Here is a 24,397-nt window from a genome sequence, read left to right as displayed (position 1 = left end):
TCTTGTGTTTAAATGAACCAGAGAAAGAAGGAATCGTTGTTCGTCATAGCAAACATTTAGCCTGCAGGCTGGCACAGTGAAGATGTCTAATATATATGACAAAGTGTCACCAAGTGCTAGGAAAAATACAGCCAAAGACTCTTTGTCCTCTGATGGCATCAGAAGAAAAAGCCTGGAACAGCATCAGTACTAATGAAGGCAGTGTCTAGGGAGGATTTCAATGGAACTGGATGCATTTTCTGGTTTAAAACTGTCCATTTTCAGCTGATTTGGGTATAAAAGCTCCCAACACACAGAGGCAGCTGTCTCTTTACTTGCCAGTGGAGCAGTTCCAGATTGAATCTCTCGATGCCATCACGGACTAGAGTCCTGAATCTCTAGGTTGTAGCCATTACTGTGTCTTGCTGATCTTTGGGACGGCAGTGTTCTCTTCTCACATTAAGAAGATGACTGTATTTTCTGTCCTGGCTGGGAAAATCGGGACAGAAGAATGAGCCAAAGTGCTTTGAATTAGGGTTAGACTGATACATCGGGCCAATATTGACTATTAAGACTCACTTTAAGACAGTGATTCTCAACCTTTTTCATATCAAGGACCCCTAATTTAATACACATTAAGGCCACGGACCCCCATTAGATTTTGTCTCTCGAACCCAAATCTGAGAATATTTTTATCGTTAGATATGATTTTGTCCAGAATTCCATGACTATCTGTATTGTAGGTAGAGAAATAACTATAAGAAACTATGATCAAAACAGTCATTCTTCTACATTCTCTAATTGTGTTCACTTCTTGTAAATGAAATAATGCTGAAGTCTAACAATTCATCATTTTGCTGGGGACCCCCTGGAACCCCCTCAAGGTCCCCTGGTGGTCCCCGGACCCCACGTTGAGAACCACCGCTTTAAGATTTTAAGACATTATTATTAATGTTCTGTGAAACGCATTCCTTTACAGCCGAGCCGTGAAGCATCGCAATTAAAACGAACAAAATTGTCCCAGCGTTGTGGTTAATTTAGACAACTATTGACTGAGAACAAACGAATCAATTGGCTAATTAGCCTCGCTCCAAATTGGGGTGAGACTGAGCGGACACCGACCGGTCCAGTGAGCGTCATCCACCAAAGATCAATGACAAATACAAATCAAAACAAAGACACACCCTGTCTCCAATCTTTCTGGTAGCGAGTGCCTTTACACATACACACAAACACAAACAGCAATCTGTTCTATGCAATATCTCTCCAAGTATGTTCCACTTGCTCCCAGTACCGGACATTTCACTCTTTTATTCTGTGCATATACAGTATCATTTCGTTCTTGTCTATTTTATATTTTTGTATCTTATACTCTATAGCAGTGGTTCTCAACGTGGGGTCCGGGGACCACCAGGGGTCCTTGAGGGGGTTCCAGGGGGTCCACAGCAAATTGAGGAATTGTTAAACTTCAGCATTATTTCATTTACAAGAAGTTAACACAATTAGAGAATGTAGAAGAAATGTAGACTATTTGGATCATAGTGTCACTGTTATCTCTCTACCTACAATACAGATAGACATAGAATTCTAGGCAAAATCATATCTAACAATAAACATATTTGGGTCAAATGGGGGTCCGTGGTCCTAATGTGGACCACATTAGGGGTCCTTGATATGAAAAAGGTTGAGAATCACTGCTCTACTATAGTGTTTATATTTTCTTATAGTTTTTTTTATCCTTAATTAGGCATCTATAGGCTTGCTCCAAACGACATGTCATTGTACTCGTACGCTATCTATCTATCTATCTATCTATCTATCTCTCTCTCTTAGCCTACCTCAGCTGACCTTCACTTAGCTCTTCATTTTACTCAGTGCTGACACCATCAAACTATGAAATTGATACCATATCTCAGGTATTAAAGGTAAGTACCTCAAAAAGCTTAATGTCAAGCCCTTTACTGAGAAGATTGTAGGTCAGATTAAAGTGGAAAATCTTGCGTAATAGACTGCCTGTAAATGCACAGTGGCTTTCACCTTTTTAAGAGGTTTTAATTACTGAAAGGAGCTAGGTTACTCAATACCAGACACCTACGAAGTTCCAATATACTGTATGTAGCCCACGGACCTGGCTAGATACGGCTTCATGCTAATATGTTTTGGGAATTAGCACTGTGTGAAACATAAGAAACGTAGGATTAGTTTGCATCTAAGCCTGTTAACAAGTTGTTTACTGTATGTTTAACTTGCTAATAAAGTGCTTACGGCCACGCTGCTCAGTAACGTAGGTGTTTATGGCTTGATAAATATTTGAGCTGCAGTGAGTGTGTGTGAGTGTGTGTGTGTGTGTGTGTGTGTTTGACTGTTGCACAGTGGGAGCAACAGCTGCGGTGGTCTGTTGAGGGAGTCATTACAAAATTGAAAGCCTGTATTCGATTTGGCCTATTCACCTCTCCAAGCTGGCACACACACCTGTACCTAACGCTGTGTGTATATGCTTTATGTGTGTGTGTGTGTGTGTGTGTGTGTGTGTGTACATATAGCTGATCACCGCTCCAAATATACACAAAAGAGTCCCACCTAGAAGCTTCATCAACAAAAAAGCCAAGGGAAAAGGCGTCGCAGTCCCGCCCACACTGTTTGATTGACAGGTGATCTCTGGGAAGTGCAGTGCAGAAACACCACAGCGGTTTTATATTAGAAAAAAAAAAAACATCATAAGATAACAAGCTAGGTGCTGATCCCTGAGCCATTTCATGTGAACCAACCTGTGTCTTAATACTTCCCGTACATTCCTGGCTTTTGTGCATATGCAATCAGCAGAGTTAAGTGTTTGTGTGTCTATGCACTCAACAACATTTAGTGTGTTTTGTGTTTCCAGCTGGAAATGAATAATTAATTCCCCCACCAATCTGTGGTGTTGAGTCCATTTAAGCCAGTTGAAGTTTCTGCTTTGTTTTTGAAGTGTGTGTGTGTCAGCTGCCCTTTCATTTCTCACTCTCCTACCTTCTCTCTCAGTTCGTTTCAATTCCAAATCTGCTTTATTGGCATGACGGGAAAGAAACCTGTGTTGCCAAAGCAGTATAGTGTCACTTGAGGTAATGTTATCCCACTACTATAATTGGAGAGCGGTTTGTGTGTTTGTGTGTTTGTGTGTCCCACCATGGAGGAGAGGAGAGGAGAGGAGAGGAGAGGAGAGGAGAGGAGAGGAGAGGAGGGGAGACAAGGAGAGGAGAGGAGACAAGGAGAGGAGAGAGGAGAGGAGACAAGGAGAGGAGAGAGGAGAGGAGGGGAGATGAGAGAGGAGACGAGGAGAGGAGAGAGGAGAGGAGGGGAGATGAGAGAGGAGACGAGGAGAGGACCTGAGACAAGGAGAGGAGGACAGGAGGGGAGGAGAGGAAAGGAGACAGACAAGGAGAGGAGGGGAGAGGAGAGGAAGAGAGGAGACAAGGAGAGGAGGAGAGAGGAGAGGAGACAAGGAGAGGAGAGGAAGAGAGGAGACAAGGAGAGGAAGAGAGGAGACAAGGAGAGGAGAGGAGACAAGGAGAGGAGAGGAAAGGAGGAGAAGAGACAAGGAGAGGAGACGAGGAGAGGAGGAGAGGAGACAAGGAAAAGAGGAGAGAGGAGAGGAGACAAGGAGGAGAGAGGAGAGGAGACAAGGAGAGGAGAGGAAAGGAGAGGAGGAGAGGAGACTAGACAAGGAGAGGAGACGAGGAGAGGAGACGGGAAAAGAGAGAGGAGAGGAGAGGAGAGGAGAGGAGACAAGGAGAGGAGAGGAGGAGGTTATAAATTCTCGTACATATGAACAGGCAGTCTCTCTCTCTCTCTCTCTCTCTCTCCAGCCAGGAGCGAAGGTCCACCCGGACGTCTTGTCGGAGCTGGTCCGCCCGAGCGTCGACTACGTCCGCCACAAGAAGTTCCGCTCGGGGAACTACCCGTCCTCCCTGAGCAACGAGTCCGACCGGCTGGTCCACTGGTGCCACGGAGCGCCCGGCGTCATCCATATGCTCCTCATGGCTCATAAGGTGAGAGGCTGGTTATTGGGTGACTCGCACTATGCGGTACAGGGCGTCCAAAAAAAGTCTGGAAAATTTCCCCCAGAAAGCAAAATTGAGAGGATTTTAAGTCAGGAGGTCTGCAAGCCTAACACCTCCCTATCCACCGGCTGGGAAATGACACCCTGAGAAGTCTGGAATCACAGCGATATGTAACACCATATATTTTTTTTTTCTGTGAAGGAGTGAGGATTCCACACTTTCCAGAAGGACACCCTGTGCCGCAGTGTGAAAAACTGGGCTGCTTTACATCATCAAAAGCACAGAGAGAGAGACAGAAAATATGCAATTTTGCCCACGTTTCCTCTGTCTGTGACATGATTGCATACAGCTGATAGACCTGAGCTCACCAGACCTTATGCAACCCGGCCTCTCCATCACAAAGACATGAACAACAGTGACACCTTGTGGCGAGGCTGTGCATGACCACGTGTGTTTTGGCTCTTGGCAGTTTTTCACTGCATTTGGAGGATGCAGCACATTTCCCATTTCCAAGAAGAGAGCTGAAAAAGTGGTAAATCTGTTTTTGTCTTGTATGTGTGTGAGGAATGAGCTCAAATGTACACAAACACACACCAGCACAGATTCATACTTTGGGATGGCAGGGTGCCCTAATGGTAAAAGAGATCGTCAAACTATGAATGTTACTCATATAATGTCAATATATTGATTCCCTACAGAGAGCAATATAAGTGTTTGCCATCCGCCGATAAGAGAGACTTGTGAGCAGGTTGAAAAATGGAGCATGTGACAAAGCTTGGAAGTGAATATGCACTCCATGTTTGACTGTTTTCCCCTCCTGACAAAACACAAGGTGTCTTTCATTAGTCATAGCCTGGTGTATGCACACACACACACACACACACACACACACACACACACACTGCTCTACACACACGCAGAAGCTACAGAAATGCATTGTAGGGTAATTTCTTCTTTCCTCGGCCCATTAGTGAGCCACTTGGCAGCTAATGTGCTGCTATTTTGGCACTCCCATTCTTCTCTCTAATGCAGAGACATTTTAGTACCACACAGAGACTGTGAGGGCTTGGTTATGAAGCACAATGGGAGAAACCATTGCTTATCGCCGTCGCACTGTTATAACAACACATATCAAATCGCATATTTATTGCAAAAGTTGGCCAGTAGGGGCCTGTGAAGGACACCATGCATCAAAATAAGGGCATTTTCACACCTGCGCTTTTAGTCCGGTTAAATCACTCGGGTTCGTTTTCCCCCTTGGTGCGATTCGTTTGGGCAGGTGTGAACGCAGTAATCGCACTCGGGTGCGGACCAAAACGACCGCACCGAGACCCTTTAGAGGAGGCGGTCTCGGTCCGGTCCCGAACGAACTCTGGAGCGGTTCGTTTGTGGCGGGAACGTGATCCGACCTCGATCCGACCCAACTACCAGGTGTACTCAATTTACTCTGCAAGTTTGAGCTAAACGGCTCCTGTAGCCAGGTATAGCAGGTATAGCAGGTATAGCAGGTATAGCCAGGTCTAGCAGGTCTAGCAGGTACAGCAGGTACAGCAGGTATAGCAGGTATAACCAGTATAGCATTTTCAAGACGTTTCCTCGAAGTGCATTTGGCATTCTGCTGGTACAGTTTTGCCTGGTATATTGCCCAGATAATTACAGCAGTTATGAGCAAATGCCGACTATGCCGTTGCTCCATGTCGCATAGCAATGTGCACTAGTCCAGAACACAGGACCTTCTTCCTGTATTTGCTTTCTTGCTCCCGCCCCAGACACATCTGACCAATAAGCGGAGTGAACGTTCTCACGTGGTTTGTAGTGATGCATTTTGGTTCGCTTGGATTTTTCTCCGTGTGAAAAGAAACCGAACCAAGGGGAAAACACTCCAAGTTTACAAACTCATCAACCGATTCGGACCAGAGCAAACAAACTATAGGTGTGAAAACACCCTAAGAAACTTTCAGCAGTTTCGTACAATTAAAAATACGAACATTTGTGCACTCAGTATATCTAAAGTAGGTTAAAGAATATGTAAAGAATACATTAAGCACATTGTTGCATAAGCTTCTATTTATCATTCTATGAAGCTTCTATTTGTTACAAGCTACAGTTGCATTGTTAACATTCACTAGCAAGCCAATTAGTCTAACACTGCTGTATTCTCCTTTACCTCTTCACTAGATGTTTCTACTGGATCTCTGCTCTAATTAGCTAGCTTACTCCTCTCTGTTGAGACTTTATTTCTCACAGTAAGCTGTGGTCACCAATAGAGGTTGATAAAACTCATAGATTACTTAATGTCCCTTTAAATCATGTGAATGATTCCCACCTCCAACATGAACCCGACCGTCAGGTAAATAAATCGAGCCACTTGGTCATTTTAACTTCTTAATCCAAGCCTGACCTTGGGCCTTTGCCTTCTCAGATTTACAAGATGAAAAACCAATAGAAAACATTTGGAGAACATAGCATTGCATAGTCACTGTATGGTCAGTTTGACAGCGTTTGTGGTCTCTGTCAAGTTGAACCCAGAAGTGTCTGGATTTTGCGAACAAACACCAAGTAATGCCAAATAGCCCCAGGCCCCAAATGTGAAATTAGGATCTGACTCAAAGTAAGGAAATTCCTATTCAGTGTGACAACTTGGCTACTCTTTACCCGCAGTGGCTGGTGATGGTAAGTTTCCAGAGAGCTTCCTTCTGTTTTATGTTTTCTGGCAGTGCTGCAGCCTGAGAGTTTAAGGTCATATCTCTCATAAGCTCACATCTTTAATGAAGTTCAATAAGTTTTAAGTTCTAAAATGTCTAGCTGAAGTATTTATGATGCTGCCAGATTAATTTTTAAATAGAAAATTACAGCAGAATGTGGCCGTAAATTAATAGATGGCACTAATGCACAAATTTGTGCCACCATTTGCGCCTACGACCCATGTATGCTCTGCTATGCTTTGTGTTCTATGCCTTGTACCACATACCCAGAACAGATGGTCTACTCCAGTGGTTCTCAACGTGGGGTCCGCGGACCACCAGGGGTCCTTGAGGGGGTTCCAGGGGGTCCCCAGCAAATGGATGAATTGTTCAACTTCACCATTATTTCATTTACAAGAAGTTAACACAATTAGAGAATGTAGAAGAAAAGACTGTTTTGGTCATAGTTTCACTGTTATCTCTCTACCTACAATACAGATAGTCATGGAATTCTGGACAAAATCATATCTAGCAATAAAAATATTCTCAGATTTGGGTCAGAGAGACAAAATCTCATCAAATGGAGGTCCGTGGCCCTAATGTGGACTAAATTAGGGGTCCTTGATAGAATCACTGGTCTACTCAACCAAACATCTTATGCTATTTCATTACATGAAGCTTTCAAGACAATTTTCTGAATTTGTTAGCATTGCAGGAAGGGTTGGAGGCTTAAATTGTCTCTCTTCTCATTTAGTTAATTGTCTGATCTCATCACATATCGGCAATGGAATTTTTGGCTCTGCGAAAACAGGATATACAGGACATGCTTCAATTTCTTGGAGCGAACAGATGAACAAGCCATTAGAGAATATGGATTCATCACGCTATTGCAGTGCGAGATTGCAATCACCTCACAAGGTTAGCTTGACTAAATATTAGGCTCCCCCACCCACCCTGATTCCACTAGTTCAGATTCCATTAAAGGTATTTTTTAAGCTTTCCATACCCCAAGGTTGTTGCTAAATTGGTATTGGGGAGCATACGAGTCCTGCAGGACTGATGCCTGCTGTCTTCTGCCAACCCGTGTAGACGCCTAGCTCTGTCTAATGGAGGTGTCAGCTGTGCTACTTAAGAGGTTTAAACACTTTTGACCCCTGGTGTAATTTGAACACGCCACCCTCACTTCTGAAATCAGATGCATGGAGCCACAATGTCCTGGAGGTAGTAATGGGGATGAGTCTCATTTGTAGATTTCTCGCCCAGATACTAGCAAGGGTAACAGGCGTAAGAGAGAAATAGTGTCCTTCTATCTGGCTGGAGTACAGTTCTGGAATTTTGAGCATCAAAGATTATTGAAGATATTTAAAAAAAAAAAAAATGTCATACAAGCATAAAGTAACATTCAAACATCATGAATATGTGGATAACTCAATTTTGCTAAAAAAAAAATGCCAATGATACACATTCTCATTCACTTTCTTTCTGGGTGCACTTGTTTCACTGCTCCCAATCAGGTGGTGATGTACCGGCCAGGTGGAGTTTGCACTCCACCCAATCTGACCAGTAAACACTCTGCATTTCAATGCCCAAATGTACTGTATATAAAAACTCCCAAGTTCATGTACATGTGTCTTGACTTAGGATAGGGCTGGGCGATATGGTTGAAATCAATATCATGATAATCATAAGGATTTTTCTCGATATCAATATATATCACGATATGGTTCATGTATGCAAAATCATGTTAAATAATCAAATTAATGTTCATCTCATTGAACCGAATGGTAATGTTAGGTGTGATGTCAAACAAAACAGAAATTTTCAAATAATATTCCTACCATACCTCATTTTATCAGAGTTTTTAAGTAAAATTTGCTTGTCATCATCAATTTAGACAGCAGAAATGTGTCACAATATCAAAATATCTTCATATCATCACGATATGATTCCACTGAAAGACGATAAACGATAATATTGAATTATCGCCCAGCCCTAACTTAGGATATTTTTTTCTGAAGAGCCATGAAGATATTCATCATTGATCTTGCTGTTCTTTTGGGGTGAACAACATGTAAATTAGGCATTAAATTAGACACACACACACGCATACAGACACACAGGCGAATCTAAGAGTGGGGTGATTCATACAGTAATGAATTTGCACAGTGATTACCTGACACATCAGCTACACAGCTCTCCATGTGCTACCTCTGCCTTCAGTTTTACCCCATGATAGGCAATGCCAAAGTGAATACAAACTGCTAGACCTACAAAAGAGGCATTTGTGCATGGCCTCAGTTTGAATGCAGAACACAGAGGGAAAGCTATGATCTCATTGTTTCTCAAACAAGCAGCCTTCTGATCTGGAGTCACATGCTGCCGTCGCACCACAAGATCCTGTTTCCCCACATCACAGACTGTAAAGCTGTTTGTCATCAGCTTCCAAGTAATTGATCTGGTACCACTGCCGCCAAAAAACAGTCTTAGAATTGTGTTTTTCTCCTAATTGGTTATCCAATCCTTTGATGTCTGAGACATTTGATTGGGCCATGTCACAGTGTGTCTTTTGAAGGGATAGGCTTGTTTATCCTCCACTGAAAGAGAGTTTTAGGCCATAATCACTTTTCTCTTGTACAAAAGCGAAGCTCGGCTGTGAGCATCGCTCGTAATGGAGGGAGCGAGAGATCAAAGGGTTTAAGGAGCGTTACATCTCTCTGGTCGCTATGCAACACAAAGTTTTACAACAAGTTTGCGATTGCTCTGCTTGCTCTTGGAAGAAGAGGGTGAGGATCCCAGTCTGAAGCGGAGGATGTGGGTGCATGGTGTCAGGGTAACGCCACCAAGTGCATCATGTCCAAAAAAACGCCAGGTGCACAGTTTGCAGGAGACGTGATTAATTCACTGAAAATAACTCAAGGAAGGCACATTAAAAATGGCCTGAAGGTGTTTCTCTGTTCTCCTTCACTATTGGGAGAGTAGACACCATGGAGGCATGGAAGTTGGTTTCTGTGTCACATGAAAGATGGAGCTAGTGGAGGGAAAGAGGAGGGGTTTTTAATCATAATAATAATAATAAACTTTATTTATATAGCACCTTTCATATCATAAAATGCAACTCAAAGTGCTTTACAAGAGAAACAATAAAAATCAATAAACAATCCTAAGATATAAAAAGCATAAAATAAGTATAAGAAATATAAAACGGGTATAATAATACAATAAATTGTAAATAATAAAGAACAATCCTAGATATAAAAAGCATAAAACAAGTATAAGAAAAATAAAAGAAGTATGAATTAATAACAATGGTGTTAAAATAAAAAGGTGGAATTAATTAAAAGCAAGATCATAAAAATGGGTTTTGAGCTGTTTCTTAAAGCTATCAACAGAAGTTGCTTGTCTTATTTGTAATGGGAGTTTGTTCCAAACCTGTGGTGCATAAGAACAGAAAGCTGCTTCACCATACTTTTGTAATTCATTTTTGGGACATTTAGCAAGCCAGCACTAGACGACCTAAGGTCTAACGGTTTGGAACATACTCAGATAAGCAGTCACAGAGATATGAAGGTGCTAAACCATTTAGGGCCTTATAAACTAGGGCTGTGCAAAAAAATTGATACAGCTGAGTATTGCAATATTTTTTTCCATGATACGGTAGCGATTTTCCCGCCCCTCGTATCGATACATTAAAAAAATTATTCATGTTTTAAACGGATTTAAAATGTCCTTAAATTTCCCTCAAATCCCTTTGAATTAAATAGTTTTGACTCAATTTGTCCGCTGAGTTATCAATATCATGTGATGTACATCATTAGACTACCCATTAGACTACCCAGGTGGTACACAGCAAGTTGTATTTTCAGAGTATTGCAGTGTATCGCAATATGTATCGTATCGCAATGTTTCGTGATACAATCGTATCGTGACACGTATCGTGACCCATGTATCATGATACAATCGTATCGTGACCCATGTATCGTGATATGTATCGTGATATGTATCGTGATACATATCGTGATACGTATCGTACGGTGGCCCATGTATCGTGATACATGTCGTATCGTGAGGTCCTTGCCAATACCCAGCCTTATTATAAACAAGTAAAAGAATTTTAAAATCAATCCTCAATGTTACAGGGAGCCAGTGCAATGAGGCTAGAACTGGTGTAATATGTTCTCTTTTCATGGTTTTTGTTAAAATTCTGGCTGCTGCATTTTGTACAAGCTGCAGCCTATCAATAGTTTTTTTTTTAGGTAATCCAGTAAAGAGTGCATTGCCGTAATCTAGCCGAGAGAAGACAAATGCGTGGGTCAACTTTTTGACATCCTCCAGTGAGAGGTAGGGTCTAACTCTTGCAATATTTCTTAAATGAAAAAGGTAATCTTTAAATCACATATCAACATTGTTGATATGTGATTTAAAATCCAACTCAGAGTCAAGAATAACACCCAGGTTTTTTACTTCAGGCCTATACTTCCAAATCTGCTTGATAGCTTTTCTCTCTGTGCATTTGTACCAATTATAAGAATTTCTGTTTTATCTTCATTTAATCTGAGGAATTTTTTACTCATCCACTGTTAAATGCTGGATAGGCAATTTATCAAAGGATTTAGGGCATCAGTCTCATCTGGCGCTACAGAGAAATATAACTTATTTGGGATACAATTTATACCTCACTTCTTCATTTTCTTATACTGTATATGGCAACAACACAAGCTGCTGGCTTTGTGTGAGCACTGCCTTTTTTCAGCCTTACATAATCTTAGACTCAGTCACACTGCCAGCTCTGTGTTTACCTCAGGTGCTTCATATACGGTCAGACAGGTCATCCCCGAGTTCTGCTATGAAATGTACCAGCAACCCTTTAATCTGGATTAGACTTGTTACCCGCTAATGAGGTCTGGACATATGGGAACATCAAGTGTATTATGTCGGCTCACCTCTTGTCCTTTCTCCTGGGAAAGATAAGAAATGGCGACCAGCCTGTGGGAAAAGTGTATTTGTATGTTGTAGGGCAGTGGTTCTCAACGTGGGGTCCGGGGACAACCAGGGGTTCTTGAGGGGGTTCCAGGGGGTCCCCAGCAACTTGATGAATTGTTAAACTTCTCCATTATTTCATTTACAAGAAGTGAACACAATTAGAGAATGTAGAAGAATGACTGTTTTGATCATAGTTCCACTGTTATCTCTACAGATAGTCATGGAATTCTGGACAAAATCATATCCAACAATAAAAATATTCTCAGATTTGGGTCCGAGAGACAAGATCTCAATGGTAGAACCGTCTAAATGGGGGTGCGTGGCTCTAATGTGGACTAAATTAGGGGTCCTTGATATGAAAAAGGTTGAGAATCACTGTTGTAGGGTATGAATGATACTGGGACGCAGGCTGATGCTGATCTTTTTGTGGCTGCAAATAGCTGATATTTTGTGCCGAATTTGACAATTTCCATTCCAAAAAATGAGTATTCAGTGTTTTCCCCAGAATGAATTTTTCTTGTCGGGGTGGAAAAGCCTCTGAACCGGCTTTTTAGACCATTTTAGTACCTAACCCTTACAAGGTGTATAGGACATATAACTTGCAAGATACTGTATTATAAAACATTTCCCATGTATCGAGCTACTGTTGCCCAGGTTTGATCGGTGGTCCCGCTCGGTCCGTGTCTCCCCAGGTCTTCAAGGAGGAGAAGTACCTGAAGGAGGCGGCGGAGTGCGGCGAGGTGATCTGGCAGCGCGGCCTGCTGAGGAAAGGCTACGGCATCTGCCACGGCACCGCCGGCAACGGCTACGCCTTCCTGTCCCTCTACCAGCTCACCCAGGACAAGAAGTACCTGTACCGCGCCTGCAAGGTAGGAACAAGGGGCTGGACCCATATATGGGGTCGAGTATTGTTCTGTTACTGAAAATGGGATCTGGTCCAGTCAGTGGCATCCACCTCTGATACGATGCAGTTTGATTTAACATACTTGTAATCAATCTGGATAACACTTTATAATTACCATCACTAAAAAATGGGAATGAGTCATTGTTAAATATTTATTAACCGTCAACTGATTGGTGATTAATTTCCTGCATAGTTTACTACTTAATAGTAAATGATATAATTTACATAAATCTACATTATTTAATCATGAATTAATAACATTTTAGTCAATGTTAATTTATCATTTACATAGTATCATTACTGTTGATTCAATGATTTTTGATTGCCTTAGACATAGGCGGATTATGTCTGAGGCAATCAAACCCCCCCCCCCACCACCACCACCACCACCACCACCTCCCGCACTACCACAACAGGACATTTTTGCAAGTACAGGCACGTATACGCAGAGGCAATCGCACAATATCACCTGAATCTCAACTCAGGATTTACAGCTCAGAATTTACACAGTCAAAGCCGACAGCATGTTAGAAAAACACTTATCTGAATATAATTTTGGAATACGTTTAAGTCACTTCTAACAACTGAATGCCCTGATTGCATGTATAATCTTGCTATGCCTATTATCTTTTTTTGTTATTGCACTTATGGGAGAGAAAACAATTACAAAGGAATTACAAGTTGCAAACACATATTATTCTAGGCCTAAAAAACATATTTTACAGTGCAAAATGCCTTTGATTGCCTGCAACACAGTAGCTGCATGGTATATGAGTCAGTGGGTCCTATTCTGACAGATCAGGAGTGGAAAACAACATTGGACAATAATGCAGCACTTTACTGCTAAAGCGCTATAGATAAACTGAGGGGAACACTCACTGTGACAGAGCCATGTTGACACCTTCAAAACAAATGTTTAGGTTATTACAGGGCGAATTTTGGGGCTTTGGTGTTGATATAAATGACTAAGGCCTTTGACTGCAGGGCAGTAAATGAAAAGTTAGTGACAGCATCATCATGTATCAGGCTCTGGCTTAGGGGCCCCCCTGAGCTCTAGGGCCCCTGGGCCTGTGCCCGGTTGGCCCGTTCAGTAATCCATCCATGGCCTTAGATAACAATTTGTTTGGGATTTGATTTAAATTACTTGGGGCCCCATGTGTAAAGGTGCATCTGATAACCACTGAAAATGTGAACAGGCTGTCAGAGGAGAAAGGTGGAATAAAAACAGCAATAGCAGTGAATGAACAATGAAAAATAAATTACACCGGCATTTTCCATTCACATTGCCTTTTTTATTCCATCTCTCTCATATATTGATTATGTTTGGTCAACCCTCCCAGGTAAGTCAACAGTTGCCCATGCAGTTTTCTCTCAAACCTGGTATTTCTGGTTGATGTAGTGTAGGAAAAACAAAGCTTTAATGCTGTAAAGCACTGAAAGTGTTAGTGAACAACAATGACCATAACTCATTTCATCTATGGTACTGGTCAGTGCCAACATAAACTGAGTAGTGAGGCAAAGTTTGAAATGTAGTGATGGGTGAAATGTTTTTTATTCCCTCATTTCAGTCTATAATATTGCGGTAGCAAGTTAGCCAATGCTCATCTCATTAGCTTGTAGTTGGTATTCAGGTTGGCAGTGTTATTAGCCTCACACCGGGAACACCATTATTTTGTACTCCAAAAAATGGTAACACTTTACACTAAGGGTACACGAAGTTAAGGGTTAGTTAATGCTTAATAAGGGTTAGTTAATGTTTAATAAAGGTTAGTTAAGGCTTAATAACCCTTAATTAACAGTTAACTAATGTGTAATTTACAAATGGTGTTGATAGTTTATAAAGATGACTATTAAATGTATAAATAATAAATAATAATAAATTAATACCTTAGTTAACATGAACACCATTAGTAAATGATTACCAGACACATTAGTTAACTCTTAATTAAGGGTTAGTTAATGCTTATTAAGCATTAACTAACCCTTAACTTAGTGGCCCTTATTGTAAAGTGTTACCCAAAAAATAAAAGCACATATTCAGAGCTTGTTAGTAAGTTGGGCTGCTAAATGATAAATGGAGATACAGTTGCTGATTTAGTCATCTAATTATTTGATGTACGATTTCTTTTACTTTGCTCATCAAGCACATAAAGATGAATCTCACATAAAAGCTGCTATACAAATGAAGCTGTTGTTCTTGTTATTACCTTCCTCCAGTTTGCCGAGTGGTGTTTGGACTACGGGACCCACGGCTGCCGCATCCCGGACAGACCCTACTCCCTGTTTGAAGGTACCAAATACTCGTTCAACTTTCCAGCAGATGGACCGCAAAACCGCCTTGACATTTTCCCTCCGTCCCATCTGTTCCAATCGATGTAATAGCAGGCCTGTAATTTTTGTTGTGAAAATGAAGTCTGACGCTCCTCGCCCGTTCCCCCATCAAAGGCCAATTACATAGCGGGCCCGCGTGTAATTTCATCTGGACTAAATTGGAGTGGCCTTTCACTTAGCTGTAATGGAAGAATTAAAGACAACGCCGGCAACAAAACACAGCGGCGGCGCTCCGTTCAGTAGAAAGAAGCCATCGACCAGGCAGAAGCGGCAGAACGTTCGCTGGTGTAATCACAGCACTTAAACTTTCAGCTGACATATGTAGATGCAAAGTACCTGTTTTTGTTTTGTTTCTCCAGATAAATGAAAGCTAAATAGTTTGGTAAGAAGTACTGATCGGAGTACTTCTTACCTTCTCTAACATTTCTTTGGTTACTCAGCGGACCCACATAGACTCTTGCATTTCCAATTTTAACTTAAACGTGTATTACTGCCTACCGGTTGAAATTCATACATACAGCACCAGACAGTACCACTTTACTTCCCCTATTTCATACTTAACTTACTGGGAATTCCATAATTCTTCATCATCTTAACTCCATTTTGATCAAAAGGCTTCTGCTTAAATGCTTGAAATATGTTTCTTAGACAAATATATATAGTGAAGTTGATCCTATGTATGAATTTCTTTCCAAAGCCTTTGCCTTTCCATCAAGGCAAAGGGACTTAAAAGAATCTAAAATATAAGATAGTTTTGATTTGTTTAACACTTTTCTGGTCACTGCATAATTCCATTTGTGTTATTTCATAGTTTTGATGTCTTTACTAGTATTCTAAAATGTGGAAAATAGTAAAAAATAAAGAAAAATGTGGTGGTCCCCAAACGTTTGACAGGCAGTGTATGTTTCCATTCAACTGTCAAGCGAATTTTAAAGGCGAAATAAGTAAGATTTGTACTGCTGCATTGCACAAAATGAATATATCTAAAGGGGACTGAAGGAGTTTGTTGATCAATACCAATTACTCAGCGATTACTTGGTCAGATGCTGAGATTTCTGGCTTGCAAAACTCACTTTACAGCCTTTTTTTTTGGAACAGGTCCCACCCCATTGGAGTTTTAAGACACTCCTTTTGGAACACTCGAACCATTCAGCAGGCTGCTACATCATTATTCCACAAATGCATTTCCATTGCTCTTTAACACATCATTTCTGTATCGACAAAAAAACTTGGATGTAAACCCAGCTATTTATGTCTGTGTGTGTGGTGTCTCTCTATTGTTGGTTCATCTGGCACAGAACTTTCAGTTGATAGTTGGTGAAATCATCAGAAATTCCCATCCCAGGGTTCCTACACATTTTCAATTACAAAATCCCCTACTTTTTCCCAGACCTTGATTTGTTTTGAAGATTTTGTCTGGTGTTCAATATGATTTGCTAACTAGGTCATATCACTGTATAGATGAAGATTGTTCTTCACAGCGACAAATATCAGAATATGTGAGATGATTGGCAGGGTTCCTACACGCTTTCCATTTTAAAATTCCATATTTTTCCCAGACCCTATGTTCTTGACCGGATTTGATTTTGGTGGGTATTTGATATAATGCATGCTGACAGCGGCTGGGTAATAAGAGCGTCCCTCTGTCTGAACATTATTCTTCACATCAACAAAAACTGTGGACTCAAAGTGGCTCTACAACAACATTAAAGCTAGAATTATGTTTGTATCGGACCTGAACCGCAACATTTTCCATACTTTTCCAGACTTTTTTTCAAATTCCCAAACTATTCAAGACCTGGAAATGATCAAATTCACTTTTAATACTTTTCCAGACTTTCCAGACCTGCGTAGGAACCCTGCCATCCCTATTCTCTGTCTTTTTCTAGCCAGCAGTAACGGATGTGTTTCTCCTCTCAGGTATGGCGGGGGCCATCCACTACCTGTCAGAGCTGGCGAACCCCGAGGCGTCCCGTTTCCCCGCCTTTGAACTTTGACCTGCCCCCCCCCCCCCCCCCCCCGGAGACTGAGGAATGCCGAAGAGTCAAAGGTGGACGAAATGGTGGAAGGAAATTGAAAGGCGGTTGGCGGAATGCTGGACAGTGATGTATTTGCGTTATAGATTTCCAACCTTGGCCAAAGTGAGCAGTGACTGATTGAGACTGAAAAGAGAAAGCCAGGTTGGAACTGAGTTTTAATGATCCGGTTGTTTGTTTGATGGAGCGAACAGTTGATTTGTTCTTGGGATTGAACAAAGACGTATACCAAAAGAAAAAGGGAAAATTGACCTAAGATTTTTTTGGGGGACAAAACTACAGCCTGAAAGTTGTTGATCCAGTGAAAATAAAAGAAACGGACCAATCAGGCGGAAAGTGGATCCAAGAACATGATGTTGATTTGATATTTTTCATCATTGAAGACGGACAGTTGTTTCTTCTGCAGTGGGGCTCATTACGGGAAGACTATGACGCTTCTGGATTCCCCAACTGTTTCCAGCCGGCATTGACGCAGAAAAAGAAGAACACACCCCCAAGCCCTCAGCCTTTAATACTGTAGCACCTAGGCCAAGAAAGAGGGTGGGTGTGAGTGAGTGTGTGCGTGTGTGTGTGTGTGTTTGAAGTGAGCTAAAGCCGTTTTGGTATCTCCACGCCTCTGCATGCTCGTCGTAATCGGCTCTTGGTGCCTCATATCCTGTCAATGTAGTGATTTCCTCTTCCTGTGTTTTCTGGTGTGCTGTTAAATAGAAAATATATTATTTCAATTCTCCAGGCATTTGTCACACAGTGGGAAAGTGCTTCTCTATTATTACCTCAGTTAATAAACAGGTGAAAACTAGCTTAGTGTAGGGCTGAACCATTTTGAAAAAATATTTAATTGCGATTATTTTGACAGATATTGCAATTGCGATATGATTTGCGATATTAGAGGGAATGATAATTTTAACATCATTATTCTCATTTTCATTGAAAAACGTATTAAAACGATTATGGTGTGATTTTTGCGGGGATCTGTACCAAACAAAGATGTTTTCTTAAGTCTGTAGAATATGATGTGTAGGCCAGGACATCTCTGCAGCACCACAATATTTCATTTAAAATGGTATTTTGACACACATTTCGCCTTTAACAAATATTTGAAAATTGCAGTAGGCCATGTTGCGATTTCGATAAAATTTTGATTAATTGTTCAGACCTAGCTTAGTGCTAGTTTCAAGCTGGTCTGTTTTGTCTGTGAAGCTGACCCATATAACAACTTAAAGTATCAAACCCACGTGTATATTCATAATTTCTAATAATTCCCAGCATCTATGCTAAGTTGACATCACACAGATGACAAAAATCAAGGAGACCCAAGGCAACCTGCTTTGGCCTGTACATGATTTTAGCCACAGAGATGGCAACATGTAATGACCAGTATGGTAACTGCCACAGGTGAATGAAACTGAATGAGCATCCAAAATAAATAGAGGTCTATGAACACTGTACCCAAAAGTCCTTAAGGACAAACCAAACGCGTAGAAGCACTCCACCTAGTGGCGAGAAGTGGGGGTGCTGGCAAATTTTATCCCATAATGTCACAAGTGCCCAATAAATTGAAATAAGTTTGATTCATAATATGAGAGCAAACCTTCAATGTGCTGAAAAAAATTCCACATTTGTCCCTCTACCTGAAAACGGCTTGTTTGCATTGTTAGCATTTCCGTTGAAACCACTTGTTAGCTTGCATCTAGCAGCACGCATTGGCTAATTGAAGTACCAAAGCTTTTTCCCCACTGTGTGACAAGTGGGGAAAAATATTACAAAAAAAATATCCCCATAGCTAGGTGTGCTGACACACGTTTTACTGTCCCATGATGCTGTTTCAGAGGCTTTTCCACCCAGCCAAGAATAGAATTCTCGGCGAAACACGGAAAACACGGAAAATCTATGAACAATGTCCCCAAAAAATGTCCTTATGGACATACCAACACATGGAAGCACTCCACCTAGTGCCACTATGTGTACCCATTGTTTTAAAGTAGGGGTGCTGGCAAATTTCCAAGCTATTTTTTCACTAACTGAAATGGAAAGGCAGAAGAAATGATCCCATAATGTCACAAGTGCCCGATGAATTGAAATAAGTTTTATTCATGTGAGAGCAAACCTTCAATGTGCTGAAAAATGTCTCTACATTTGTCCCTCAGCTACCTGAAAACGGCTTGTTTGCATTGTTAGCATTTCCGCTGAAACTAGTCAAGCTAGCTTGTTAGCTTGCATCTAGCAGCACGCATCGGCTAATTGAAGTATCAAAACTTTTTCCCCACTCTGTTACAAGTGGGGAAAAATATTACAAAAAAAATATCCCCATAGCTAGGTGTGCTGACACACGTTTTACTGTCCCATGATGCTGTTTCAGAGGCTTTTCCACCCTGCCAAGAATAGAATTCTTGGCGAAACACGGAAAACCTGTACATTTTTGGTAATTTTTGGCATGAACATGGTCAAATTTAAAGATATTGAATATCGGTACCAAATACCAGCTTTCGGCATCTTCAGTCCAAAGATATTGGTTTCAGCCTTGAAAAACCCATTGCCATAACTTCCCTACCACACCGTCTCCTAATCTTGCTTTATTTGACCGATTTCCCTTCCTCCTATTTTACCTAGCTAGCTACCCTCACTTCTCTTCCTATCCTTACCTACTAATGTCGCATTCATGTGCGCGTCGGATGTACGTTTCTACACGTTGTGAAGTCGGACACCCGACCTAGGCACATTCATGTGTTTTTTGGTTGGGAAAATAAAACTAGGGATGGGCATTTCAAACAGAAGTACTATTCGATATTCACTGGGAACTGTTCGACCATTCTTCGAAGATCACCCCCCGGTCCTTCTCTCGTTTTAACATTAAAACAAGAGAAGGACCGGTTCGGGGCTAATCAAGCCATAGCTATTTACTACTAGCAAGCTATGAAAATATACTTTTTAAGACAAGACGATAGTCGCATAAACTATTTGATTTTTTATAATTTAATGACTGTTCGAAAATTCGAAAATAATGACCCATCCCTAAATAAAACCAAAAATTCGAAAACATATTGCGTAATATGTATTGTTTGGTTTACTTCTGACAGCTGCGTGCCTGAGACCCGACTATTAGATACTAGTTACATTAAACTTAAATTTTGGTAGATGAATAGTTTCTACCATCAACAACAACAGAGTGACGTTGTTGTCAGCCTTGTTGGTGAAGGCAGCTACTTCACAACTCGGCCATTTTGTGCACCATGTAGAAACCCCGATCGCAGTCCCCGTCAGTGGCCGACTTGGGCGGGGCGTTCAAGCGGTACTTCCCGACGGGAAAGCCGTATTTCCGATAATCCCGACAGCACATGAATGCGCGTAAATATCTTACTCTCTTGTTGGGGATCTTGTCACGGTTGTCATTGCATGAGGATAATGTCACATGTAATAATAGCCTTGGGAATATGTGTGTGTTTGTCTCTCAGTGCGTGTTACGAGTTAAGCCAATGTGGTCATTCGACTCAGTCAGATGAAACGGTGTCTTTCGTTTTCTGGTCCGGAGTTCTTCGGTGGTGATTTGTGTCCCGGTCCACAGCAGCGAGGACTCTGTGGACATTCGTGGAAAAGTGTTTTGACCTTCGTCCTCGTCGGTGTATTGAATGTGTATTTTTTTTGGTCGTTTTTTTTCCTCCCCCAAACTCCCAGGCTTCAGCGACAGAGCAGCAGTGTTAAAATGTCTCGACCAATTCTTTTAGCTGCTTCTTGGCTAGCCAGTGCTTACAAAAGTCAAGCGACAATTTCATGCAAGGTTTGATATTGTTGGAAATAAAGAATGAATAGAACAACTTTTCGTGTTTGGTTGGTTTCTTCATACGCAAATGCATATTTTCTCAGGGATTTATGCCATGTGCACGTCATATCAGACGAACAGGATCTTGTTATGACTTGAAACCGTTCACATGTTTAATTCATTGTCATTCCCACTATTGCTCCAATGTCCTGTCCTTTTCCAGGTAATTTTATTGTCTAGAAACTGATTACCTTGGATTGTTAGACCACCCAGGGGCACTACCGACAAATTTTTAATTAATGCGCTCACCCAGGAGCACAAATCATGATAACAGTACGACGCAAATTGGTGTGGCCTATAATTAAATATCAAAGGTGACTGTGCAGGATGTTCCTCTCTACACAAAGCAATTAGAAATGAATGCAATCCAGTCAAAACATCCCAAACCTAAACGTGTAATTTTCCATATGGGTTATTAATTCTTAGCTCATTAAAAAAAGATAACTAAGTTTAGACTATTTTCCTGACACTTTTTGGTGATGCATCCAGTGAGCTTAGGTAAACTAAGCTAAACTGAACCCTTCAGTTCAAAGGATGTTTAGAGAGAAGTAACCAGTGTACCATCTTACTTCTTAATCAAGTCAGTTGTTTGAAATTGCAATCAAATCGCTGAATTGTAGATAAACTAAAAACAACAGCAGTCACTTTTGTAATGGCTGTTAGTCAGGGGCTTTAACAGGATGAAGTGTCTTTCTTTGTAAAACAAAATCACAATACAGACCATTGTGTGAATGTTATATAAGCTTTAATTACGCCCACTTTGTGCCTTTTCACACATACCGGCTTCCATTGCGTTTGGTCCTATGTTCTTTTAAAGTCCTTTAGTCATCCAGGGCACTAATACTTACTGATGAGTCAACAGAAGAACAGAAATCTGGATTAATATATCAAACTGTGTTAATAAATGTCAGGAAAATGTTTTTGATGTCAGAAGGGATATACTATATAACCCCCTTGGTATATTTTCTCTCTTTGGTACTGTAGCGTCCCGGGGAATAGGGGCGGGGAGAAGCCTCCCAGCATGCCCCGGGGGGCATTAGAATTGTTAGTTTGTTAGTCACGTTGTTGTGTTGCCACATTACTTAGTGTTGCTAGTTATTCCTTGTCCCTTTTCTTGTCGGCTGAGACTTTTCAAAACGCAGCAACTAAATCCACACAATCCATATTAAAAAAGCGAGCCTCTAAATGTAACTTTGTGGCGTCACAAAGGTTCGCTCATTATCATTTTTGTAAGAAATAATAGACTAACAAAGTGTTTTTTTCAAAGCGGTTGAGCGGTTGTCATTGTTTATTACCGGAGAGTTTTCCCTACCTGTAGCCGCCTAGCTGCGGTGTCTCACGTTTCACTCTGGAAACGGTTAGCCAATCAGAACAGAGATGTCGTTAATATTAATGAGCCTTAAAGACACAGCGACAGAAACAGCCTGTTCTTGGTAAGGCTCAGAGAGATGCTGGAAAATGAACGTGTAAAAATGGATTGAGAGTGTTTTTGGTACATGACACCACACACACAGCTTTGAATGGACCTCAAGACAGAAAATAAAACACTGGAAAGTGGAGAATGTGGGACCTTTAATATTGTATAAATTTTTCCTTTTTTCCATACCTCAGTATGTTCTGCTACTGTTATTTTGCCCACTCTCATAATGCTGTGCTGTAGATGATTTTTTGCTTTCATACATTTCAACTTAATGTTCTAGTGTTGAAATAGTTAGTCCAGTCAGACCACTCATGTAAACAGATTATTGAGAATGAATGCAAATATAGATACAGAGTTCAGTATGGCGTCTTGGTTCTGATCCTGTCACTCCCTGTGAGCATACACCTAAGCTAGGCAAATGAGCAGGGAGTGACAATAGGGAACTTACCAAGAATCAGAAGCTGCGTTTCATTAGTGATTTAACCAGCCCTCCTTCACTTCCCCTCGGCACTTGGTAATATGTAGCACCATACGTAACGCGAGTGGCCACTTGCACAGCAGGGGGGCGGAGTCTGAGGGGGAGCCGAATATTTGAAATGGAACACACTTGCCCTTAAGCAGGCATAATAGTGAATAATAAGAATAAATAATAACAATTAAACAGAACAATGAGTAATAAAATATTGCAGATGAGTTAATTTCATAAATATGTCTAAATCCTCTAAATATTGTTTGTTTACTTACATTTATATATATCACCTGTATGTGCACCGGAAATGACGGACGATCACAATGCATCCTGGGAAAGATGCGCTTGTGAAGTCTACATCGTTGCTGACTCGCTCCCTCGGCCCTTGAAGGGTCCAGCTCAGAAATTTCACTTGAGTTATCAGAGTAATGGAACGCACCTTAAACAACCAGGTTGAAACAACTAATGAAACACATCGAGAGCCTACAGGTGGATGCTGGGTGGAGGTGGGGATGATGAAACGTTGGTGTGGTGAGCAGCAGTGATCAGCAGTCTGAGCAGCATAGGCAATACAAGAGAGAGTGAGCAAGTGTATTTGGTAGCTTATTAGTAGTCTTATTGCAAGGCGGTGCTGGAGTTACGATGAGTTCTATTTTACTGCTTTAACAAACCAATTTCACCACAGAGATAAAAAATAAAATAATAAATTAAAAAAGTTTCATCTTATCTTAGCATTGGAGTGCTCCCCACAAGCGAATGTGAAAATCAACTTGGATTTCTTGGTGTTTATAGGGTTAGAGCCTACATGCACAGTCTACTTAGAAGATAAAAAAACAATTTTAACTGGAAGGTTGCAACACTAAAGATGAATAAAGAGTGATTCTCTGTACAGAGAATAATCCCCATCACATTTTTTGATAGTGTCATCGTGCCCAGCTGTTTTTGTAAAGCTGCAGTCTGCAACTTTTCTCCTTGAGGCAGGAAGTAGTGTAGTTTTAGAATTGATTTTAAGATTACTGATTTTACTGATCAGGCATGATTTAGGCATGAAAGAGACTTTTTTACCCTCTCAAACGAGATTTGGCTGGTCTGCAGTCAATTATTCCAGGTTTCCTGCAGATCACCTGACGTGCCTTCCCACTAATATTTACAATAAAAACAAATAAAAATGTCCAAATGTTGTGAGTTTTCATGTAGGAGAGAGACAAGAGTCATTTTCACTGATATTCAGAGAGATTTAGTTGATTTGGAGAAATGGATGGAGGAAGAAAGAGACCAAGGTTACAGACAACTACAAATTGTTTTCTTCAATAACAAAAATCCTGATAACACTTGGAATTTTCTATTCCATGCACTACTTTTATACACAAATGTTTATTTCATACACAAATGAAGTTTACAGTATTTCATACACAAATTAAGATATAAGCATATAAATGCCTTCTTATATATGTCTATAAAGTCTACAAATAGAACATAAATATTGTATATAAGATACTGCTGTCATAGCCCAAAAAATACAACCATATCAAGGTGTCCATAGTCTACATAACATCAGGTCTGTTTATTTCAGGATATTTTAGACCACTCTTAAATGAAAATATATGCAAGTAACTTCCAAATCGTTAAATCATTATAGGTGTCGTTTTGGGTCTTCCCATTGCATTTACACGCATTTAACCAGCAGATGTCGCCAGTGTGCGGTTTTTCGAGCGTTTTGGTTCAATTGGTTCAAAGCTT

General features: G+C 40.9%; 1 protein-coding gene across 1 annotated transcript in view; it reads left to right on the top strand.

Moving 5' to 3' along the window:
• The window catches only part of lancl2 (LanC lantibiotic synthetase component C-like 2 (bacterial)), a 43,975-nt gene extending 26,949 nt beyond the window's left edge, over nt 1-17,026 (top strand). The window contains exons 6-9 of the mRNA XM_071544422.1: nt 3,822-4,004; nt 12,373-12,549; nt 14,802-14,874; nt 16,836-17,026. Of these exons, the coding sequence (XP_071400523.1) occupies nt 3,822-4,004; nt 12,373-12,549; nt 14,802-14,874; nt 16,836-16,912 (510 nt within the window). The 3' untranslated portion in view covers nt 16,913-17,026. The remainder of the gene's footprint in view (nt 1-3,821; nt 4,005-12,372; nt 12,550-14,801; nt 14,875-16,835) is intronic.
• The last annotated feature ends 7,371 nt before the right edge of the window (nt 17,027-24,397 follow it).

This window comes from Centroberyx affinis, unplaced genomic scaffold (assembly GCF_046629955.1).
Source record: "Centroberyx affinis isolate AG114_WGS23_722 - 3 ecotype Tasmania unplaced genomic scaffold, CSIRO-AGI_Caff_v1 ptg004571l_1, whole genome shotgun sequence".
Taxonomy (NCBI): Eukaryota; Metazoa; Chordata; class Actinopteri; order Beryciformes; family Berycidae; genus Centroberyx; species Centroberyx affinis.
The sequence above is the reverse complement of the archived record's forward strand: the minus strand, read 5'-3'. Positions and strand labels throughout refer to the sequence as shown.